Here is a 24,284-nt window from a genome sequence, read left to right as displayed (position 1 = left end):
TTGGCTATGGTTGGTTTCGTCAAAATTATTTAATTCTTTCCTGTAATAATGAATGTACAATATCTTATGTTACAGTCACATTTTGTTTGTTTGTTATTCTGTATTAAATTAGTAAAAGAAAAAAAAAAAAGGAAGAAGTGACTAAAAGTTCGGGCAATGGAAATATGAAGTTATGAACAAGACATAACCCAAAAAAGAAGGAGAAGGGAATGTAGAGGTTGATTAATGGTTTCGCAAAATATTGATCTTATTAAAAACTGTCAGGTGGTGTGACATTCTAAATGATCTGCACCACATATAACTTGATTCTATCTCAAGGATACTAAATAACTATAAGATTATCAAGAAGATAAACTAGTAGGAATATGAGTGTATTTACTTGAGAGTTAAAAATGAAAATAAATGTATGACATTCACATATAGAACCCATAGACACATTTAGTTTTTGGGGTCTTATGGATAAAATCTTGAACATAGACAAAAACAATAAGAATATTTTCACACATAACAATGCTCTTTAAATACATGTTCAAATATAGAAAAGAAAACAATGTAAGGCCCTGCACGAAATGAGTGTAAGCTTTAGATGGGTTTTTCATACGCTTTGTGACAATGCTTCCTAAAACTACGCCAGCATTATAGTCTCTTATTAACTTGAAGTTGAAAAGCATGCAGTTGATACCACCTGTTATCATATAAATGCAAATGAGACTTCATCACTTTTATAAACATATGATCAAGGAAAAATAAAATCTATAATTTAATGAGTTTAATTAGTATCCTCTTTTAAAGATTTCAACTTAATTTCTAGAATGTGGTGTTTTTGTTCTTATAATAAATGTAAAATTGAGAAAAATGATCGGGATGAACCTGTGAATCTTTTCTAGACAATGGAATGAAAACTATTAACCTACCAAAAAAATAAAAAAAAACTATTAGCACACTAGAAGTTGGTGCACAAGTAATGATATTATGATTAGCCACATCTGTCTTTTTGTTGAACAAGTTGTATTTGGGCTCATTGTTCATAAGATATTTTTTAAAAATTACTATGTATCATAAATATAAATTGGTTCCAGTGTGTATAATAATTTGATAACCAGAGTCAAGTTGCATTGTATTTGTGTGGTTTCCACTGCAAATGTGTTTGGGAAGGTAAATAGATTTAGTCAGTAATTAGTATTAACCATAAAGGCAGTGGAATAAGTTTTGATTGAGTCGATGATCAGCAACCTGCTTGCATGCCTTCCTTAAACAAGCTCACATCTCTTAGACACCTTATATATGTTAGTTATGATACTTATTTGTCTGCTTGGTTGATGAGCACCACAGAACCACCAATGCAGTGAAATATGGAAACTTTTTGGGTAGAAAATCACCCCATTAGTATATGATATTGCAGTAGATCAAAAGAAAGCCACATACCTAGGCTTTGAAAACCGTAGCTCTTTCAATAAGTTTTGACATTGTAAGCAATTGAATAATATATATTCTCACTTCATCATTGAGCCTACAAAATACAGGTAGTTCTAATTAGCATCTTTCTTTCTCAGGAAAATAAAAACGTCTTTCTTAACAATGAGTGATTTCTAATTCTACCAAATTCTACATGCTTTTATCTTTAATGGTTAGCTGCTCACGAAAATATTTCTTGTTATAAAATCGTATGTGTTTTTAATTTTCTGCATTTTTTTGATGCAAAACCAAATACGTAATTGATATAAGAAAAGGTAATATGCTCACCAAATGTCTTGTCCAGCATCACATATCCTCCTCAATCTCAGTGATCACCATTTGCTCTTGTTGTTGTGTCTCATGATCCACCTGTTTTTCCTGTACGAATAAAAAATATATATGTGACTTAAGTAATTATAATATTTGCAATTGGCAAAATGATAGTAGCTATGTGATTACTATTAATGCTGATATAATTGATCGAAAGAGAAAAAAGTTACTGTTTGTCAAAACATTTTCTAGGTAAACAAATCTTTTTTTTTTTTTTTTAAAAACAAAACCATTGTCTAATTTCTGCAAATTTTTATATTGAAATATATATATATATATATATATATTTTTACATTAGTATTGAATTCTCCCCATAGTGAGATATTTGTAGTCAGAGTGTGCCATACCTTTCCTTTGTATATGTGCTCTATGGTAGCATTCAGGTTTCCCTCCCATTGGCGTGTTTTGAATTCTTTGTCTGCATATACACCTTCCAGCTCAGGTGTGTTTAGATTGGCCTGAACAAATGTCCTTAAATTGGGACATCTAATTATTGTCATTTTCTGTAGGGATGGCCACTCAAAAGCATTGGCTTCATTGCAAAAACACTTCAGATTCGGCAAGTCCTCGAGCAAGATCGAGTTCACTTTGTAGAACAAAACCTCTTCTTCTTTCTCTTCTTCTCTTGATCTTGCAAGGATTTCTTGAATTTTTTCACACTCAAGAACTTTTATTTGCTCTAACATCACAAGCAAATTCGCTATAGATGGTGAGAACAAATTTGTTAGATTGTTACATTCCCTTACTTCTAACAATCTCAGGTTCTGGAAGCCCATGATCCTTTCTGGACCGCTCTTCCATATGTGCATCAGTTTATCTAAATGACATAGATTCAGTTCCCTTAACTCCGTAAGTACTGATGCCATGTAACTTTCCTCAACATTTAGTTCCTCAAGTTGAAATATAACTTCTACTGAAGTACACCATCCCAAGTAAATTGATTCTAGATTCTTTAAGCTCGTAATCATATGGAGTGGAAAAAGAGACCACATATTTGAGGGGTTGTCAATAGAATCATAAAATCTTGGATCCTTCAATGCAATCGAAGTACCCTACAAATAATCAAATACTGTTAAAGAATCTACCGTTTATTTTATATATTAAAAAAAAAAACCTTTAAAGAAGAAAAAGAATAAAAATAATCATATCCATCAAAATTATTTGGATCCATGGGCTTAATAGCAAAACCTAACAAAACATATCCGTCTACAAAAGAAGATGGTATAAACAAAGTGGATAAACAAATAGAAAATCAATCAATGTTATTGTTTTTTCATCACTATGTTGAATGCGTTAAGGTTAAGATATACAATTGATTAATTGGATACACTGGGATAACTTGTTAGATGCATACCTCTTTGTTCACCGAGGAGCTTTCTTGGGATTTGTTGGTGGTTCCTCGGTCTGACTCTGACACAACTATTGGGCCATTATTCTTTCGACGTGGTACGCACTCAAGGCATCGTGCAAGAATACCAGGGGAATCCCGTACTAAGGAGGACTTCAGTCCAGACTCTTGGGGTCTTGAAACCGATTCCCTAGTACTGATTTTCTTTTGCTTTCTTGGGCTCCAAATTTCAGAACCAAATGTTTTCAATTTGGGACATTTATACAGATGTATCACCTTAACTTTAGGGAACACAATGATATCTGCTGCCTCTTCTTCTCCGTCTCTTTGAACAATGTTTTCGATTGCGGAACACTTTCTTATGTCAATGCTTCGAAGTTCCACAAGTAGTTTTGCTACAGATGGTGGGAATAAATATCTTAGACGGTCACAGTCTTCAACTTCAATTGATGTCAGGTTTTGAAAGCCCTGAATTCCTTGTGAAACATTATTCCACACATGCATCAATTTATATAAATTCCGTACTGTCAAAGTTTTCAACCCAGCAAATACTATGGTTTGCTGGTAGTGGTGGTCGACCTTTAGTCCTTCAAGATCAAATACCGCTTCTAGTGAATTAGCTTCATCCAATTCAAGTTCTTCTAAATTTGGTGCCCACAAGTTGGTCTTGGATGAAAAGAATTTATGAGAGACGGGTGTTGATTTAGGAAAGGAGACGCTCGCATGCTGCTGAATGTCCGTCATCTCATGCTTTTCAAGACTAGTCACTTCATGATTGTCGATTTTTCCAACCTAATGAATCAATCAAATTACTATTATATTTATATCAAGATCAGGACATGAATATTTTCAAATTTTCTAGTTTTATTAGCACTAGTAATAGACTCAAGCGTTGTGCAGGAAAATTTGATATGATTATTTTTTATTTGATAATTAATTAATTATTGAATTAATATATTAGATTGCATATTTTTTAAAATTCAATATGTGTAATTTGAAATTATGTTTTAAATTGGAAGTTTTTTGTAGTGTAAGAAAATATATTTTGTAGTCAGGAATTGTATATAGTGAGATATGTATGAAAATACAATACAATAATTTAAAAAAATATTAATAATAATAGTATGAGAACTATTAAACCAAGTTGTCACTATGTATTCTTTGTTTATTACTATAGAGATGTATGCAATTCAACTCTTATAGGTATATTTTTCTCCAAAACATAGATCCACATATCTTTCTTGCTCACAATTGAAACTAAGTGAAAAAGTAAATAAAGATAGCTATGCAATAGATCATTATCAATAAATCATATATCGTAAAGTGGAAATATAAAATAAAATAAAAATGCAAACAGAAAAAGCTTACCAAGAAAGTTCAAATTAACTAAAAATTTGATGGTGGAGATGCTAATTATTTGTAATAAATTGATCAAAATAAAAATAACAAACAGATTTGAGAAAACACATAAGATTTCTAAAAGAAAATTTACCAAACACATGAGATGCAACAATACAAAATTACAACACTGGATAATTTTTGACTTTTTTGATACTCTACAAATAAACGAAGAGGCAAGGTTGTGAAAATCAAAATTTTGGAAGAGGAAAAACTAAGAGGCACTAAATGCATCTGGTAATGATTTACCATTCAAACCATTGGTAGACACATTCAAATTTGTAGCCATGTATATTTTTGTTTTGATATAAACTCAAATTTCTATTAAAAAAAAAAAAACTAAGTATTAATCCAAACCAAAATTCAACCAAAGCTATAAGAGTGATTTGTGGTGGGAAATTTTAAAAACACAACACAAAAAATTAAATTAAAAAAATCAACCTAAATTAGAGTTATAAGAAAGAACAAAAATCCACCGAGAGAGAGAGAGTACTCATAGTTTTTGTGTTGAAAAAATATGAATTGAATGAAATAAATGATATCAAATTTATACAAAATAAAATGGGGAAAAGAAGAGTCAAAATACAAAAAAAAAGATGAAATGATGAAGGAAATTTAACAATAAAGTAAAGAGTATTAGGGAGATAAAGAAGCAAAAAGGGTGGGGAAAAGTTGGAGGATGAGAAGAAAAGGGTGTTTTTTTTTTTTTTTTTCTTCTTCTTCTTTCTAAGAATAAGAAGATGAAAAGTTTAAATATTCAATTTTAACAATTACTTGATATTAAAAGAAAAAAAATGAAAAGTTGAATCAATTTGGATTGCTAAATATAGTAAAAAATTTGCATATATCTACTAAAATGATAATGAATTATTCAATTTTAACAATTACTTAAAATTAGAAAGAAGAAAATGAAAAGTTGATATCAATTTGGGTAGTTGAATAGTCAAACATTTACATTTAAAACAAATGAATAGTAACATGTTGAATAGTAATGGAGTGGATTAACAGGTTTGTTTATGAACTATATTTAATTATTATATATAAAAAAATAGAAAAATCATAAAGGAAAATTTTTTTTTTTATAAAAAGTATGACGTGGCTGATGAAGTAGTTCAATGGGAGTATGACAAGATTAAATTCTACGCTATTATACCAAGAAAAAAAATTATAAAAATAAAAACATTCAATAAGCTTGACATAGGTTGGCGGCTAGTTTATTATTGAAAAAAAAAATAATGATATGACAGCTGATGTGGTTCAATAAGAACGTAGTTGCAATAAATAATACATGTAGCTTTTTTTTTTTTTTTTTTTTTTGAGAAACTAATACATGTAGCTTTTATATATATATATATATATATATATATATAGATAGATAAATTAAATCCATACCAAAGCTTGAAAGGTTAAAAAATTGAAAATTTTGTTTGATAAACGTAAAATAAAAAGCTTTTAAAGGGTTAACTATCCCACAATTTATAAAATATTAATATTTCAGAGGATTCAAATCATACCTCCGGATTCAATGACTGTTGGACAAGCTCAACAAGACCCACGTCAGCACAGAAACCAATGAGTCTTGGTAGAGAGGATAGCTTTATAGATCTTAATGTCGGAAACAGGATATTTTCAACTACATGCTCATCTCCTCCTTCCTTTGGGAAAATTTCTTCCATGTCTTCACACTTTTCTATATGTAACTGTTGGAGTTGAACCAAATCTCTCGCTATGGACAATGAAAAGACATTTTTCAAACGGCTACATCTCGATAACACAAGAAATCTGAGGTTGCCAAAACAATCAAGTTGTGCATGGCTTAAGGATCCCTCTGGGAATTGGCTATGATATACTATTTCTTTCAAATTACCCAAATCAGAGAGTTGCAGGGAATTCAGGATAGGGAAGGCAACATGAGGTGTCTGATATGATGTGGCATCGATTACATATTGTACAGCTTCACTTTTTGAAACTCGCAGAACCTTCAAGCATTGAAAACCTTCTTGGTCTAACTCAAACAAAATGTTTTTTAAATCTTTTATTTGTTCCAAATATAAGATTCCAGATTTCGCTATCAGTTGAAGAAGCGTCCCACTCTCCAAAATATTACTTGCATCACTTCTTCCAAGTACCAACTTATTTTCAAACAAATAATGACCGGTTTCCCTAGAAACAAAATCATCATCCATTCCCCCAATATCACCTGCAAATATCTGAAATTTGATCATTTGATTTCTGAAGAGCAAGTCTTTTGGCAAGACCTCAATATTTGGTATATGAATCTTTAAAGCCATCAAATGGTGGGGCAAATCGATCACTTTAGCAAGGCTTGTGTTTCCTCCCTCTTTATTGATTTCCATTGGTTCCCAATTCACATCGACTCCGAACATGTACAACTCTTCTAGTTGATTTAAACTCGATAAAAGATCAGGTGGAATTTTTTGAAGAGTGGAGCAATTTGACAGATCTAATAACTTCAAATGACTTAGATTTCCAATTTCACCTGGCAATTCCTTGATTTTAGAACCAAGAAAGCTCAATATTTCTAGATTACCAAGTGCTCCAATTTCTGATACATCGTCAAAGCTACAATACTCCAAATGTAGTGTCTGAAGGTTCTGAAGGACCCGGATTGATGGTGGTAGTGCCTGAAAGGACATACCTTGCAAAGACAAAACCTTTAATTTGTTCATCCCTTCAAAAAAATTGTCTTTGAGTGTCGATGAAGTGAATTTGCCACATGATAGCTGTAGAAGCTCAAGTTTCGGACACTCCAAGCCACCAGGATATCTTTTCAATTCTCGAGATACAAGTGAAATTGCAGTAGAATGCTTGTATGGATCTTTCTTTCGCCATTCTTCCATTTCATAATCAAATTGTACCAAAAAGCCGTGATTATCAGCAATTGACATGGCCACATCCCTTACAACATTATGCATTTTGACACATTCTTCTTTCTCGCTATACAACAATAGAGATGATCTTTTAAGATACTCAACCATTGCATGGACTCTATTTCTTGCTTCTGCCACAGTATCAATATTTTTCAACAACCTTTGTCCCATCCCATACCTCACTAAATATTCAATGAGTATATCACTATCTTCCGGAAATAAACAGCATAGCAAAAAGCATGACTTGGCTTCATCACTTTTTAAAGAACTATAACTAAGCTCTATACTGGAATACACCACTGAATCCAGACCAGGAATATTATCAGGGATAGCTCTTTTAAGCTGTTCAAGTGCATCACTCCACTCAAATACCATTTTGCTTGCTAGAGCTCTTCCAACAGTTACAATAGCAATAGGTAGACCTCCACATTCCTTTGCAAACTCTTTTGCTATTGAATGTCCATTGGGACCAGAATCAATAGAATCAGCTACCTTCTCCTTGAAAAGATTCCATGCTTCTTCTTCAGATAAGACTTCCATTGTAAAAATCTTTTGAGTTTTCATCTGAGTGCAGACTACTTCACTTCGTGATGTCAACAAGATTTTGCAACTATTGTGTTGACCTCCATAAGGAATTCCTAGAGCCTGTAAATCAAGTGCATCCCAAACATCATCTAATATTACAAGAACACTCTTACTATCCACTAGTCTTTTTCTTAATCGAAATGCTCTTTCTAGACAATCTTTTTCAATGAGATTCAGACCTATCATCTCCGCAATTTGAAACTGAATCAGTCTGAAGTCTCGATTCTGGGACACCACTGCCATCACAATTTCATCAAATAACTTATCATCTTTTGCTCTTTTCGCTACCTCTTTTGCCATCATTGTTTTTCCTATCCCCCCCATACCGCATATCGCAATCATGTTGAGCTTGTCATCTCTTAGTGCCTCTAAAACTTCTTTCATCATTTTTGTTCTTGATGACATATTTTCATCTTGATGTTGTGTCTCTTGATCGACTTGTTTTCCCTGTATGAATAAAAAGAAAATTTATGTGATTTGAGTCGTCATATTTGAAAGTGGAAAAATGACAGTTGCCATGTTGAGTGAATCAAATTACTGTTTCTCAAAACATTTTCTTGATATACGCAAATTGATTTTTTCCTTTCTTATGACTTTTTAAATAAAATTGGGTTCTAATTTTTGCTAATTAATAAAACTGAAATATTTGTAAATTCTTTGATGTGGTGAGAATGAGCCATACCTTTCCTTTAAACATGTGCTGTATGGTGGCATTGAGGTCTCCCTTCCACGGAAACATTGTTCGTTGATCCCATTCAATTTGATCGTAAACTCCCTTTAGCTTAGGTGTATTTAGATCAGATGGAACAAATGTGCTTAAAGCAGGACATCTAATTACCGTTATTTCCTTCAAGGATGGCCACTCAAAAGCATTGACTTCATTGCAAAAACACTTCAGCTTTGGTAAGTCCTTGAGCAAGATTGATTTCACTTTGTAGAATGAAATTTCCTTTTCTACCTCTTGTTCTCTTGCTCTTTCAAGGATTTCTTCAATTTTTTCACAGTTACTAACTTTTATATCCTCTAACATCACAAGCAGTTTTGCTATGGATGGTGAGAACAAATATGTCAAACTGTTACATGCCCGTACTGCTAAGAATCTCAGGTTTCCAAAACCCGTGATCCTTTCTGGACCCTTCATCCATATGTGCTTTAGTTTTGGTAGATATGACAGATCCAGTTCCCTCAACTGATCAAGTACTGATGCCACATGAGATTCCTCAGCATTTAGTTCCTCAAGTTGAAATATAACTTCTACTGAATCACACCTCCACAATTTAATCGATTCCAGATTCGTTAAGGACTCAATCATACGGGATGGAAAAAGAGACCATATCTCAGTGGGCTTGTCTGTACCACTAGCTCCTGGATTCTTCAACTTAATCAAAGTACCCTACAAAAAAATCAAGTACCATTAAAGAAGAATAATCAAAATAATAATTTCTATTAGATCCATCAAAATTATTTGGATTAATGGGCTTGACAGATAAACATAACATATCTATCCACAGAAGAAGAAGATGGTATAAACAAAGTGAATGAACAAATAAAAAAGCAATCAATTTTGTTGTTTATCTTATCACTGTTAAGTGAACGTTATGACTTACAATATTTTTTATGATATTAATGTGATTGTCGGTGACCGTTGTGATAAGTGCATAAAAAATGGGGAAAGAATTTATTATTGTTCAGATGCGTACCTCTTTGTTTACCGAGGAACTTTCTTTGGAATTCTTGGTAGTGCCTCGATCTGACACAACTGTTGGATCATAATTCCTACCAACACACTCAAGGCATTGCCCAAGAAAACCAAGGGAATCTCGTACTGAGGACGACCCAAGTCCAGGTTTTTGGGGTCTTGAATCCAAAGCCCTGCTAATTTTCTTTAGCTTTTTTGGTCTCTGAATTTCTGAACCAAATGTTTTCAATTTGGGACATTTGGCCAGACTGATCTCCTTCATGGATTGCCATCTAAAAGAATAAGCATCAATACAGAAACTCACAAGATTTGGCAGATCTTCTACCGTGAAGGAAGTAACTTTAGGGAACTCCATGATATCCTCTGGCTCTTCGTCTCCGTCTCTCTGAACAATGTTTTGGATCACGCCACACTCTTTTATCTTAATGCATTGAAGTTTCTCAAGTAGTTTTGCAACAGATGATGGTAATAAATACCTCAGACCGCCACAATTATATACTTCAATTGATGTTAGGCTTAGAAAGCCCTGCATCCCCCGTGGGACATTCTTCCACATGTACACCAAGTTAGGTAACTCCTGTACCTTTAAAGTTTTCAATTGACCAAGAATTGCATTGTCAACCTTTAGTCCTTCAAGATTAAATATTTCTTCTAGTGAAGAGTCTTCTTTGAATTCAAGTCTCTCTAATTTTGGTGGCCACAAGATGGTCTTGGATGAAAAGAATTTATGAGAGCTGGATGTTGATTCAGGAAAGGAGCCAGTATGCTGTTGAATGCCTGTCATCTTGTGCTTTTCTAGACTAGTCACTTCATCATTGCCGATGCTTCTAACCTGATGAATCAACATTCAACTTTTTAAGTATTAATGCAAGAAGCATCATGTCCAGACCAAGAGAATCTAAGAAGCATGTAGTGAGCCTCTCACAGCACATGGGTGGCCCACATGCTGTGGTAGGCTCGCCACATACACCTGCTACACATACTGTTCAATGATAGTCAAGCAACAATACATATAGACACTAATCTAGTGTTCCATTAGCGTCTAGGAAGCACGGGTGTGGATTCGGGTTCAGGTACAGGTGCAAGTGTGGTGCGACAATTGGATAATTTTTGAAAAAGTTGGGTGTGGGTGTGACGGGATACCGGGATACGTTTATTAACAAATTATTAAATATATTTTTATTTATATTTTCTATATATTGCTAAACATATTTTTTCATATAATATTAAACATATACTAATTTAAAAGCAATAGTAGATAATAAAGTGTGTTTTGACAAAATTTTTACCTTTTCTTTTAAACACTTATTTCAGCCAAAATTTTAAATTCTGTTCAACAGGCCGTGCCAGATTGGCTATTGGAATGGAATATTTCAGTACCGGCGTGCACCGGTTCACCATTTTGGGATTACGCACCAGAGATTTATATATATATATATATATATATATATTATTTTAAAAAAATTCAAATAAAATAATATTTTCATTTTTTAAAAAAAAAAAATTTACCATGTTTTTTTGTAAGAGAATTCCTAGCAAAAGAGATATAAAAACTATAATGCTATTTTAGCAACTAAACATTAAAATGCATGCTACAACAAATATGCTATACTTAAAAAAAAATAACAACAGAGCTATAACAACTTACTGTAGCAACAAACTTATAATAAAATATAATATTTCTTTTTCTTTTCTTTAAAAAATTATTTTTCTTTTCTCTCTCTTTCTTCTTCCTCTTTCTTAGAGCATCAGCATTGAAGAATGCTACTCTATCTTATTTTACCATCCCAAAAAGCTACTTTATCAATTATACCATACCATTTTACAATACACCATACATCCAAAAACTCTATTATTTTACTTTTTCATTAAAATATTATTTTTTAATCTTTCTTTATTATTTCTTTCACATCATCCCTTTTTTTCAACTAAGGATCTGATTCCAACGAAAAAGGGGTGGAATAAAATATATAATTTTTTTTTTTTTTACCATAGTGCTACTGTACAATTCTACAGTAGCACTATTGCAAAAAATTTTGCAATAGTGAGGTATACCATTTTTTGATGCAAATGTTTTTGAGCTATGAAATGCCAAAAAGGCCTTAGATATAGCATTAGCATTCTTCAATGCTAATGCTCTTATCTGTTTAGTGTAGTGTTGTTTTTCTCTTCTTCTTTTTTCTCCTCTTTTTTCTTCTCCTCTCATTCACTTCATTCTCTCCTCTCATTCACATTGGTGTGCAGCACGGAGTTTTTGAGTTGTTAAAATCCGGTTGAGATTCAGTTGATGCAGCATTTTGGATTCATGGGTTTGGTGGGTGGTGGAGTTTTGGATTCGATTGAGATTAGCGTTGGTTTTTAGGATTTGGTTGAGATTGGCGTTGGCATTGGATTTCGGCGTTGTTGGGTTCATGGATTTGGTGGGTGGTGGAGGTTGCTGTTTTATGGGTTGTGGGTTTTGAGAGTTGTTTGGTGGAGACGGTGGATTTCGGTGGGTGATGGTGGCAGTGGTTTGTGATGGGTGTTTGTGGGTTATGGTTGATGGTGTCAGTGGGTTGCGGTGGGTGTTTGTGGGTTGTGGTTGATGGTGGCAGTGGGTTGTTGAGGTTGATGGTGGTAGTGAGTTGTGGTTTATTATATTGATTTTATTAATTTGTTTATATTATTTTAATGTGATATATGTTAAAATAAAAGTTTTGATGTTAGGTGTATTGTAAAGTATGTTATTAAAATAGATAAAATAATTTTTTAAGTTGCTAAATACTAAGGACCTATTTGACATCCCTATTCAAACACTAAACTACATATTTTAAATAACATCACATACTTTTTTATCCACACGTATATCAAAAACACTCAAACAATATTACTCAAACAAACTCTGCCTAAAAATTTTAATTCCTTTACTTTGAATGCTCTAAATAAGACTCACATATTAGAGCATCCATAGCAGTGGATCTATAATTTTAGCTATTTAACACCAATAAAAGTTACTTTATTTATTTTACCTACACATATACTACAGCAGTGGATCTATTTTAGCTTTCAACACAATAAAATAATATAAACATCATAATAAAATAATATAACCACTACAATAAAATAATATATCCCACTAGCCAAAAAACACATACATAGCACCAACCACCTCTACTATCAGCCATAACTATAGCCGCCACCACCACCACCGGCCACAACCACCACTCTACTTTGGCAACCACAACACAACACAGAAAAAAAAAAAAAAAAAAAAAAAAAAAAAAAAAAAAAAAACAAAACCACAACCACAACCTCATCACCACAGGTCACCACAAACTCATTGTCAAAATCATCCACCACCACTACCATAGCCAAAATCAACCACCACCACCATAGCCACCAAACCTATATGAAAATACATTTAAAAAAAAAAAACAAAACAAAACTCAATCACAGTAAAGAGAACAGAGAGATGGTGTGGGTCTGATGGGAGGACTGGGCGGAGGCGTGGATCGGCGGAGTGGGGAGGATTGGGCGGCGTGGGTCTGATCGGAGGACTGGGCGGAGGCATGGATCGACGGCTTGGGGCTTGGGCCGGTGACGTTGAGGTCGGCGAAGGGGCACGGACTAGGCGATGGGGCTTGGGGAGATCGGCGATGGGGCTTGGCATGGGTCGATGAGCTAGGTCGGCAGAACAGGTCAGCAGTGAGGGAGCTGGCCGGCGAGTTTAGGGATGAGGGAGATGAGGGAGGCCAGTGAGCTAGAGAGAAAAAAAAAATTGAGGAAGAAAGAAGAAAGAAGAGAAGCTAGAGAGAGAGAGAGAGAGAGAAAAGGAAAGAATTATTTTAATGAGAGAGGAGAGAGAAGTGTAATAAAAAAATATTTTTTTAGCTTTGAGTTACAGTGCACATCTAAAGATAGATGTGCACTGTAGCTGAGGAGCTAAATCTTTTAGATTTAGCTCTACTGCTGCATCATGGTTTTTTGGTGTTTGAGAGCTAAAAAAATACTATAATACTTATATAGCATCACTACTGTGAGTGCTTTTAGATAATACTAAACAATCCAACTAATTACTTTTTCCTAATTCCTAAATGCACCCACGTGAAAAGCACCCACGTTCTGACATCCTCACCTGCTCATTTTCTTTACTTAAACTTGTAACCTTGGTCTTTCTTTACTCCCTAGTTTCTTCCAGCCTTTCTTTTTCTAACATCTTTAGAGCATCCACATCAGTTAGTGGATACTCTTCTATAATACAAAAACTTCCTCATTTTACACATTTTGGCCAAAAAACCTCCCACATCAGCTCATGTAAACCTATGTAAAATCATCTAAAAATTTCCATGAGCTACAGTAACCGTGCATATATACACGGTTACTGTAGCTTGTCTATACATTATTATAATAATTTCTAATTTCGCTCGTTTTTTTCTCTCTCTTTTCCATCTGCACAACCAACACCCTCATCATCATCTGCTTCTTCCTCTGATACACACACTCCCATAGTCAAAATCAAAAATCAACCACAAAATCAACAACAAAATCACCCAGAAACACCACAAAACCAAACACACCTACACACGGACACACCAACGGAGACAGAGAGAGTGGATCGGAACTTGTGGCAGATCGGCGTGCTTGGATCGGCGTTCTTCTCGCCGTGCTTGGATCGGAGACAGAGAGAGTGGATCGACGCTTGTGGTGGATCAGCATGCTTGGATCGGCGTTCTTCTCGCCGTGCTTGGATCGAAGACAGTGAGAGTGGATCGGCGCTTGTGGCGGATCGGCATGCTTGGATCGGCGTTCTTCTCGCCGTGCTTGGATCGGAGACAGAGAGAGTGGATCGGCGCTTGTGGCGGATCGGCGTGCTTGGATCGGAGTGCTTGGATCGGCGTTCTTCTCGTCGTGCTTGGATCGGAGTTCTTCTCAGCGCCGCGCTCCCTGCTTGGATCGAAAGTTCAGAATGTTTGGAATAGAGAGGAGTGAAAATCTTGGAATAGAGAGGAGTTTCAGAGAAACTCTAGAACAGAGTCTCGTGAGTGGAGAGAGAGAGAGAGGCTCGTGAGTGGAGAATGGAGAGAGAGGGTATGGAGAGATAGACCGAGAGGGAGAGACCGGGTATGGAGAGATAGAAGAGAGAGAGAAAGAAATCAGAAAATATGATAGAGAGAGAGAGAGAAAGCACGTATAAAAACGGGTAATGGGTTAGGTGAGAAATAATAAAATAATTAAGAAAATTGATTATTTAAATAAGAGAGGTGATAGAATAGATGAACTGATGTGGGTGTTTTGTAAAAATGATGGTGTAAAAGAGAAAAAGTAAATTTTTGGTGTAAAATAGACGGAATCTTTTAAACGAGCTAATGTGAATGCTCTTATCGTGGATCTATCTACTTCCCTTCTTCTTCATCTTCCTTTCACAAGTAAAATCGTCTCCTTCATCTTGCCCCTGTTTTTAATACTTCTATTCCTTCATTTTTACTTAGCGGTCTGGAATGTCGATATCGCCCGGAATGCCAAAATCCTGGCACAACACCGGTTCAGGTTGGTACAGTCCGGTATTGGTGTCCTAGTTCAGCCCGTTTTGGAACGAATTGGACCAAATCGAAAAAAACGGATTCATCACAGACGCGCGTGCAACCGTGTCGGATGCGGCACGGCACATAGAGATAGATTGTCACATTGTGAGAGATAAAATACAAGCTGGTGTTATAAAACTGATGGACATTAGAATAGTCTCAATTGGCAGATCTCTTGACAAAGGCCTCGAATTTGAACTAATTTTCTAATCTTCTTACTAAGATGGGCATCTCCAATATTCATTCTCATGATGCCCATCTCGAGGGGGAGTGTCAAAAATCAAAGAAACAAAAAGATGAAGCTAGATCAGACAGACCAGAAGTTATAGAAGCTGCAGAAAAGAATGAAGGCTCGACGACAAGTAGCTTAAGCAGTTTTGATAAAAGCTACATGTATTTTAAGTTTTAACCTTCGTTAATGAACACGTAAGCAGCATGTGTGTGATTAGTTGTACAGTGTATTTAGTTAGTTAGAAGTTAGTTATACTTCGCTGTTAGGTTTTCCCTGTCTTTGCTTGTATATAAACACCTGTGTGTAATCATTATTTTCCAAGTTAATGAGAATTCACTCTTAACCAAAATTTCATATTTTTAGTGGTATAACTATCAAATGATTAATAAAATAATGTTTTACAGGGACAATGAATCGTACCTCCTGATTCAAGGATGGTTGGACCAGCTCAACAGGACAAAAACCAATCAGTCTTGGTAGAACGGATAGCTCTACGGATGTCAATTGCGGAAACCTGATCTCATCAAGTGCGTTCTCATCTTCTCCTTCTTCAGAGAAAATTTCTTCCATGTCGGAACACGAATTTATGACTAATTGTTGGAGTTGGACCAAACCTCTCGCTATGGACAACGAAAAGACATTTTTCAAACAGCTGCATCTCAATAGAAAAAGAGATCTGAGTTTGTGGAAACAAGCAAGTTGTGTATCGCTAAAGGATCTCCTTGGGAATTGGCTATGACATATCTCTTTTAAACCGCACAAATCAGACAATTCCAGTGACTCCAGGATAGGGAAGGCAGCACATGGAGTCTGATGTGATGCGTCATCGATTACATATTCTACATGTTCACTTGCAAAAACTCTCAGAATCTTCAAACATTGAAAACCCTCTTGGTCGAACTCATACAGAATGTTTTTTAAATCTTTTATTTGTGCCAAATATAAAATTTCTGATTTCTCTAATAGTTGACGAAGCACCCGACTCTCCACAATATCACTTGCGTCACTTCTTTCAAGTGCCAAACTATTTTCAAATAAATAACAACCTGTTCCGCTCAATTCCCTATAAATTCCCTTCTCACATGCAAATATTTGAAATTTTAGCTCTGGATTTTTGAAGCGCAAGTCTTTTGGCAAGACCTCAATATTTGGTATATGAATTTTTAAAGCTGTGAAACGGTTCAAAGACATTAGCTCAGCAAGGCTTGCAATTGCTCCCTCTTTATTGCCTTCTATAGGTTCCCAATTCATATCGACTCCAAACATGTACAACTCTTCTAGTTTATGTAAACTCGATAGAAGACCAGGTGGAATTTTTTGAAGAGCAGAGCAATCTGACAAATCTAACAACTTTAATTGACTTAGATTTCCAATTTCTCCTGGCAATTCCATGATTTTAGAACCAAGAAAGCTCAAAATTTCTAGTTTCCCAAGCGATCCAATTGCTGATACATCTTCTAACTTACAATACTCCAGAAGCAATGTCCGAAGATTTTCAAGAACATCGATTGACTCTGGTGGTGATTGAAAGGACATACCTTCCATTGACAAAACTTTTAGTTTGTTCATCTCTTTAAACATATTAGGTGGGAACTTCTGTGCCTTTGTATGGCTTTTGCCACATGCTAGCTGCAAAAGCTCAAGTTTTGGACACTCCAAGCCATCGGGATGATTGTTCAATTCTTGAGATACAAGTGAAATTGCCGAATGCTCATATTTATCTTGCTTTGGCCATTCTTCCATGTTATCATTACATCCTACCAGAAAACCATGATTTTCTGCAATTGATATTGCAACATCACGTACAACAACATGCATTTTCACAAAATTTTCTCCTTCCTCACTATCCAACAGTAGAAATGATCTTTCGAGATTCTTAACTATTGCATGGACTCTATTTCTTGCTTCTGCCACAGTATCAATCTTTGCAAACAACCTTTGTCCCATCCCATACCTCACTAAATGTTCAATGGGAATATTACTATCTTCCGGAAATAAACAGCATAGCAAAAAGCATGACTTGGCTTCATCACTTAGTATGTAACTATAAGTAAGCTCTATGCTGGAATACACCTCTGAATCAAGACCGGGAATATTTTTTGGCATAGCATTTTTAAGCTGTTGAAGTGCAGCACTCCACAAAAATGCACTTCTGTTTTCTAGGGCTCTTCCAACAGTTACAATAGCAGCAGGTAGACCTCCACATTCCTTTGCAACCTCTTTTGCTATTGAATGTAGATCGGGAGTATCGATACAATTACCAGCCATCTCCCTCAAAAGATTCCATGCTTCTTCTTCAGAAAAGAATTTGATTGGAAAAATCTTCTGAGTTTGCATCTGAGCGCAGGCTTCTACATTTCGTGATGTCAACAAGATTTTGAAACTATTGTGTTGACCTCCATAAGGAATTCCTAGAGCCTCTAAATCAAGTGCATCCCAAACATCATCCAATATCACAAGAACACTTTTACTATCCATTAGTCTTTTTCTTAATCGTTCTGCTCTTTTTATCCAATCTTTTTCAATGAGATTAAGACCTATCATCTCCGCAATTTGAAACTGAATCCTTCTGAAGTCTTGATTCTGGGACACCACTGCCATCACAACTTCATCAAATAACTTATCATCTTTTGCTCTTTTCGCTACCTCTTTTGCCATCATTGTTTTTCCTATCCCCCCCATACCGCATATCGCAATCACGTTGAGCTTGTCATCTCTTAGTGCCTCTAAAACTTCTTTCATCATTTTTGTTCTTGATGACATATTTTCGTCTTGATGTTGTGTCTCTTGATCGACTTGTTTTCCCTGTATGAATAAAAAGAAAATATGTGTGATTTGAGTTGTCGTATTTGAAAGTGGAAAAATGACAGTTGCCATGTTGAGTGAAACAAATTACTGTTTCTCAAAACATTTTCTTGGAATACGCAAATTGATTTTTCCTTTCTTATGACTTTTTAAATAAAATTGGGGTCTAATTTTTGCTAATTAATAAAACTTAAATATTTGTAAATTCTTTGATGTGGTGAGAATGAGCCATACCTTTCCTTTGAACATGTGCTGTATGGTGGCATTGAGGTCTCCCTTCCACGGAAACATTGGTCGTTGATCCCATTCAATTTGATCGTAAACTCCCTCTAGCTTAGGTGTATTTAGATCAGATGGAACAAATGTGCTTAAAGCTGGACATCTAATTACCGTTATTTCCTTCAACGACGGCCACTTAAATGCATTGACTTCATTGCAAAAACACCTCAGCTTTGGTAAGTCCTTGAGCAAGATTGATTTCACTTTGTGGAATGAAATTTCCTTTTCTTCCTCTTCTTCTCTTGCTCTTTCAAGGATTTCTTCAATTTTTTCACAGTTACTAACTTTTATATCCTCTAACATCACAAGCAGTTTTGCTATGGATGGTGATAACAAATATGTCAAACTGTTACACGCCCATACTGCTAAGAATCTCAGGTTTCCAAAACCCGTGATCCTTTCTGGACCCTTCATCCATATGTGCTTTAGTTTTGGTAGATATGACAGATCCAGTTCCCTCAACTGATCAAGTACTGCCACATGAGATTCCTCAGCATTTAGTTCCTCAAGTTGAAATATAACTTCTACTGAATCACACCTCCACAATTTAACCGATTCCAGATTCCTTAAGGACTCAATCATACGGGATGGAAAAAGAGACCATATCTCATTGGGCTTGTCTATACCACTAGCTCCTGGATTCTTCAACTTATTCGAAGTACCCTACAAAAAAATGTAGTACCATTAAAGAAGAATAATCAAAATAATAATTTCTATTAGATCCATCAAAATTATTTGGATTAATGGGCTTGACAGATAAACATATCTATCCACAGAAGAAGAAGATGGTATAAACAAAGTGAATGAACAAATAAAAAAGCAATCAATTTTGTTGTTTATCTTATCACTGTTAAATGAACGTTATGAGTGGTTCAAAAAAAAAAAAAAATGAACGTTATGACAATATTTTTTATGATATTAATGTGATTGCCAGTGACCGTTGTGATAAGTGCATAAAAAATGGGGAAAGAATTTATTATTGTTCAGATGCGTACCTCTTTGTTTACCGAGGAACTTTCTTTGGAATTCTTGGTGGTGCCTCGATCTGACACAACTGTTGGATCATAATTCCTACCAACACACTCAAGGCATTGCCCAAGAAAACCAAGGGAATCTCGTACCGAGGACGACCCATGTCCACGTTTTCGGGGTATTGAATGAAAAGTCCTGCTAGCTTTCTTTGACTTTTTTGGTCTCTGAATTTGTGAACCAAAGGTTTTCAATTTGGGACATTTACCCAGACTGATCTCCTTCATGGATTGCCATCTAAAAGAATAAGCATGGATACAGAAACTCAAAAGATTTGGCAGATCTTCTAACTTGAAGGAATTAACGTTAGGGAACTCCATGAAATCCTCTGGCTCTTCGTCTCCGTCTCTCTGAACAATGTTTTGGATCGCGCCACACTCTTTTATCTTAATGCATTGAAGTTTCTCAAGTAGTTTTGCAACAGATGATGGTAATAAATACCTTAGACTGTCACAATTGTATACTTCAATTGATGTTAGGCTTAGAAAGCCCTGCATCCCCCGTGGGACATTCTTCCACATGTACTTCAATTTAGGTAACACCTGTACCTTTAAAGTTTTCAATTGAGCAAGAATTGCATGGTTAACCTTTAGTCCTTCAAGATTAAATATTTCTTCTAGTGAAGAGTCTTCTTGGAATTCAAGTCTTTCTAAATTCGGTGGCCACAAGATGGTCTTGGATGAAAAGAATTTATGAGAGATGGATGTTGAGTCAGTATGTTGTTGAATAACTGTCATCTTGTGCTTTTCAAAACTAGTCACTTCATCGGTGCTGATTCTTTTAACCTGATGAATCAACATTCAACTTTTCAAGTTTTAATGTAAGAAGCATCATGTCCAGACACTCATGTGGAAGGTGCATGGAGTGAGCCCCTCACAGCACACATGCTGTAGTAGGCTCACTGCATACACCTGCTACACATTTTTTTTTCCCTAGCCGAGAGCATGAAATGTTAAAAACTAGATAGATTAATTTAAAAAACATATGAAACAAGCTTTTGAGTGGTATAACTATCAAATGATTAGTAAAATAATGTTTTACAGGAAGAATGAATCATACCTCCTGATTCAAGGATGGGACAGGCTCAATTGGATAAAGAGTTGTACAAAAACCAAAGAGTTTTGGTAGAATGGATAGCTTTATGGATGTTATTTCTGGAAACCTGATCACATCAAGTGCCTTCTCATCTTCTCCTTCTATAGGGAAAATTTCTTCCATGTTGGCACACGAATCTATAGCTAGCTGTTGGAGTTGAATCAAACCTCTCGCTATGGACAATGAAAAGACATTTTTCAAACAGCCGCATTTTGATAGCAAAAGGGATCTGAGGTTGCCAAAACAAGCAAGCCGTGAATTGCTAAAGGATCTCTCTGGGAATTGGCTATGAAATATCTCTTTTAAATTGCACAAATCAGAAAATTCCAGTGACTCCAGGATAGGGAAGGCAGCGTGTGAAGTCTGATGTGATGTGGCATTGATTACATATTCTACATCTTTACATGCAAAAACTCTCAAAATCTTCAAACATTGAAAACCCTCTTGGTCTAACCCATACAAAATGTTTTTCAAATCTTTTATTTGTTTCAAATATAAGATTTTAGATTTCTTTAACAGTTGAAGAAGCACCAGGCTCTCCACAATATCACTTGCGTCACTTCTTTCAAGTGCCAAACTATTTTCAAATAAATAACTACCTGTTCCGCTCAATTCCTGATAATTTCCCTCCTCACCTGCGAATATCTGAAATTTTAGCTCTGGATTTTTGAAGAGCAAGTCTTTTGGCAAGACCGTAATATTTGGTATATGAATTTTTAAAGCTGAGAAACGCTTGGACAAAGACTTCAGTTCAGCAAGGCTTGCAATTGCTCCCTCTTTATTGCCATCCATAGGCTCCCAATTCACATTGACTCCAAACATGTACAACTCTTCTAGGAAATTTAATCTCGATAGTAGACCAGCTGGAATTTTTCGAAGAGCAGAGCAATTTGACAGATCTAACAACTTTAAATGACTTAGATTTCCAATTTCTATTGGCAATTCCTTGATGCTAGAACCAAGAAAGCTCAATATTTCTAGTTTCCCAAGTGCTCCTATTTCTGATACATCTTCTATCTTACAATAATCCAGAAGCAATGTCCGAAGGTTTTGAAGGACAAGGATTGACTCTGGTAGTGATGTAAAGGACATACCCTCCATAGACAAAACCTTTAGTTTGTTCATCTCTTTAAACATATTAGATGGGAACGTCTGTGTCTTTGTACAGTTTTTACCACATGCTAGCTGCAAAAGCTCAAGTTGTGGACACTCCAAGCCATCAGGATGCTTTTTCAATTCTTGAGATACTAGTGAAATTGCAGAATGCTCATATGTATCTTGCTCTGGCCACTCTTCAATTTTATCAGTACATCTTACCAGAAAACCTTTTTCTTTTTTAGCAATTGATATTGCAACATCCCTTATAACATCATGCATCTTGACACATTCTTCTTTCTTTCTATCCAACAGTAGACTGGATCTTTGAAGATTCTTAATTATTGCATGGACTCTATCTCTTGCTACTGCCACATTATCAATCATTTCAAGCAACCCTTTTCCCACTCCGTATCTGACTAAATATTCAATGGGAATATCACAGTCTTCTGGAAACAAACAGCATAGCAAAAAACATGACTTGACCGCTTCATCTTGTAAATTACTGTAACTGAATTCTATGCTGGAATAGACTGTTGTATCTAGACCGTGAATACATTCTGGGGTAGAGTCTTGAAGTTGTCTAAGTGCAACACGCCACTCAACCGTGCTTTTGTTTTGTAGCGCTGCTCCAACTGTTACAATAGCTTGGGGTAGACGTCCGCATTCCTTTACAACATCTTTTGCTATTGAATTTATATCGGGAGTATCAACACAATCACCTGCAACTTCTCTGAAAAGATTCCATGCTTCTTCTTCAGATAAGTCGTCAATTTTAAAAATTTTTAGAACTTTCTTCTTATTTATCAAGATTTCTTCGCTTCTTGATGTCAACAAGATTTTGCAGCAATTCACTTCACCTCCATAAGGAATTCCTATATCCCCTAGATTAAGTGCTTGCCAAACATCATCCAGGATTACAAGGACACTATTGCTATTCCTTAGCCTTGAAGATAACTTCTTTGCTCTTCCAGCTTCATTATCAAAATTCAGACCTAGCATAACTGCAATTTGATCTTGAATCTTTGCCAAGGTTGGAGTTCGGGACACCACAGCCATCACAAATTCATCAAATAACTTACCATCTTTTGCTCTTTTCGCTACCTCTTCTGCCATTGTTGTTTTTCCTATCCCCCCCATACCGCATATCACAACCATGTTGACCTTGTCATCTGCTAGTGCCTCTAAAACTTTGTCCTCCATTTTTGTTCTTGACTCATAATGCTTAATACCTTCACTGGATGAAGATCCAATTCCAGTTAGAGAACGAGAATAGGCGGTTTTAGTAGGAAATTTGTCTGTTTCCTCTAGAAGCTCTTTAATTTTCAGACTCTTCTTCTTAGCTTTCCTACTCAAGTAATAATCTGGACCCCACCCTTCAATTTCCAGACACTTCTTCGGAGCTTCGTCTTCTTTATCAAGGATATTTTTTGCGTCGTCTACCCACTTCAAAAGATCAGATGCGGGTGTCTTGTTATCCTTCTTATCTTGTTCAATTTGTGTTAGTAACGTATTTCTCTTGGCACGCAGCTTCTCAATTTGATCTCTGCGATTCTCGATGTTGGTATCGTAGTGAAACAGATAGCCACAATGTTCTTTGATTGGCTCCACAAAGCATCCTCCCAGGGTCGTTATAATTGATAAAGGATCCATTTCTTTGCTTTCTTCTTCTGGATTCTCTGCAAGAGAAGACGAAATTTTAAGTTTTAACTTTCATTTATAAAAAACCAAGTCAGTAGCGATGATCGCACTGAAATGGACCTAGTGATTAAATATTGTTAGCGCAGCGATTATCACGTAACTTTTTAAAATGGTGTTCTTTAATTCTTTTTTTTTTTAATTTATGTGAAAACAGAGCCATCCAATATTTATATTAAAATTTAAAAAAAAAAAAGGTCAATCCGATACAAGTTGGGTTCCATTTGATGAGAATTTTTTTTCTCTTTTTTTTTTTTTCTTCACATTACTTAAACTCATTAATAATAACTAAACCAAACAAAAGTGGGTGGGGGAATCATAAGAAGGAAATTGATGTTGATGTTTGGTTACTTTGATAAACTCTGGTTTGGTTGGCACTTAACCCTGATAGAAACCGATCCACAATCACCATTTTTCTTGATCGAATCAGCTAGAACTTTGCCTGACCGAGCAAGCAACCACCTGAGCCCACCGCCTTAACCTTGTCTTCACCGTCTGAAGATTATCACCGGGTCCTAATAAACTTGTGATAAGTTTGTTTTGTTTTTGTTTTTGTTTTTGCTTTTGTTTTTTATTTTTTTATTTATTTATTTTTTTTTTTTTGTTTAGAATTTTTATTCATAATTTTGTGTTTTACCTATTACACGTTAACAAATTTATTTGTATTTTATATTTTTAGTACGTATGATCATTTGCCTACGATATGTTTGAATTGTGTTATGAATAGTATTATTTCAATGGATCATTACAATGAATACACAAATTTTGGCTAATTTTTTTTAAT

The 24,284-nt window shown here is 35.2% G+C and overlaps 1 protein-coding gene across 1 annotated transcript; it reads right to left on the bottom strand.

The window, feature by feature from the left end:
• Positions 1-454: 454 nt before the first annotated feature.
• LOC126691392 (uncharacterized) lies at positions 455-23,455 on the bottom strand. Its single transcript, XM_050386440.1, has 12 exons — positions 20,672-23,455; positions 19,579-20,397; positions 18,539-19,246; positions 15,920-18,304; positions 9,708-10,538; positions 8,690-9,400; positions 6,046-8,454; positions 3,140-3,925; positions 2,133-2,837; positions 1,744-1,833; positions 1,426-1,510; positions 455-685 (listed from the first exon to the last, which is right to left on the bottom strand). The coding sequence occupies exons 1-10, from the start codon at positions 23,453-23,455 to the stop codon at positions 1,762-1,764; spliced, it is 12,210 nt and encodes a 4,069-aa protein (XP_050242397.1). The 3' UTR covers positions 455-685; positions 1,426-1,510; positions 1,744-1,761.
• Positions 23,456-24,284: the final 829 nt, after the last annotated feature.

This window comes from Quercus robur, chromosome 7, assembly GCF_932294415.1.
Source record: "Quercus robur chromosome 7, dhQueRobu3.1, whole genome shotgun sequence".
In the NCBI taxonomy this organism is placed as follows: Eukaryota; Viridiplantae; Streptophyta; class Magnoliopsida; order Fagales; family Fagaceae; genus Quercus; species Quercus robur.
Note: the sequence above shows the minus strand (reverse complement) of the source record. Positions and strands in the feature narration are given on the sequence as shown.

What these genes read in the sequence shown, in the direction of transcription:
- LOC126691392 (XM_050386440.1), bottom strand. Translation starts at nt 23,455, where the DNA reads ATGGATCCTTTATCAATTATAACGACCCTGGGAGGATGCTTTGTGGAG. An exon ending in AGCACATGTTCAAAGGAAAG is followed by an intron (nt 18,305 to 18,538) that starts GTATGGCTCATT and finishes TTATTCATACAG; the next exon opens with GGAAAACAAGTCGATCAAGA. An exon ending in GCTCCTCGGTGAACAAAGAG is followed by an intron (nt 2,838 to 3,139) that starts GTATGCATCTAA and finishes GATTATTTGTAG; the next exon opens with GGTACTTCGATTGCATTGAA.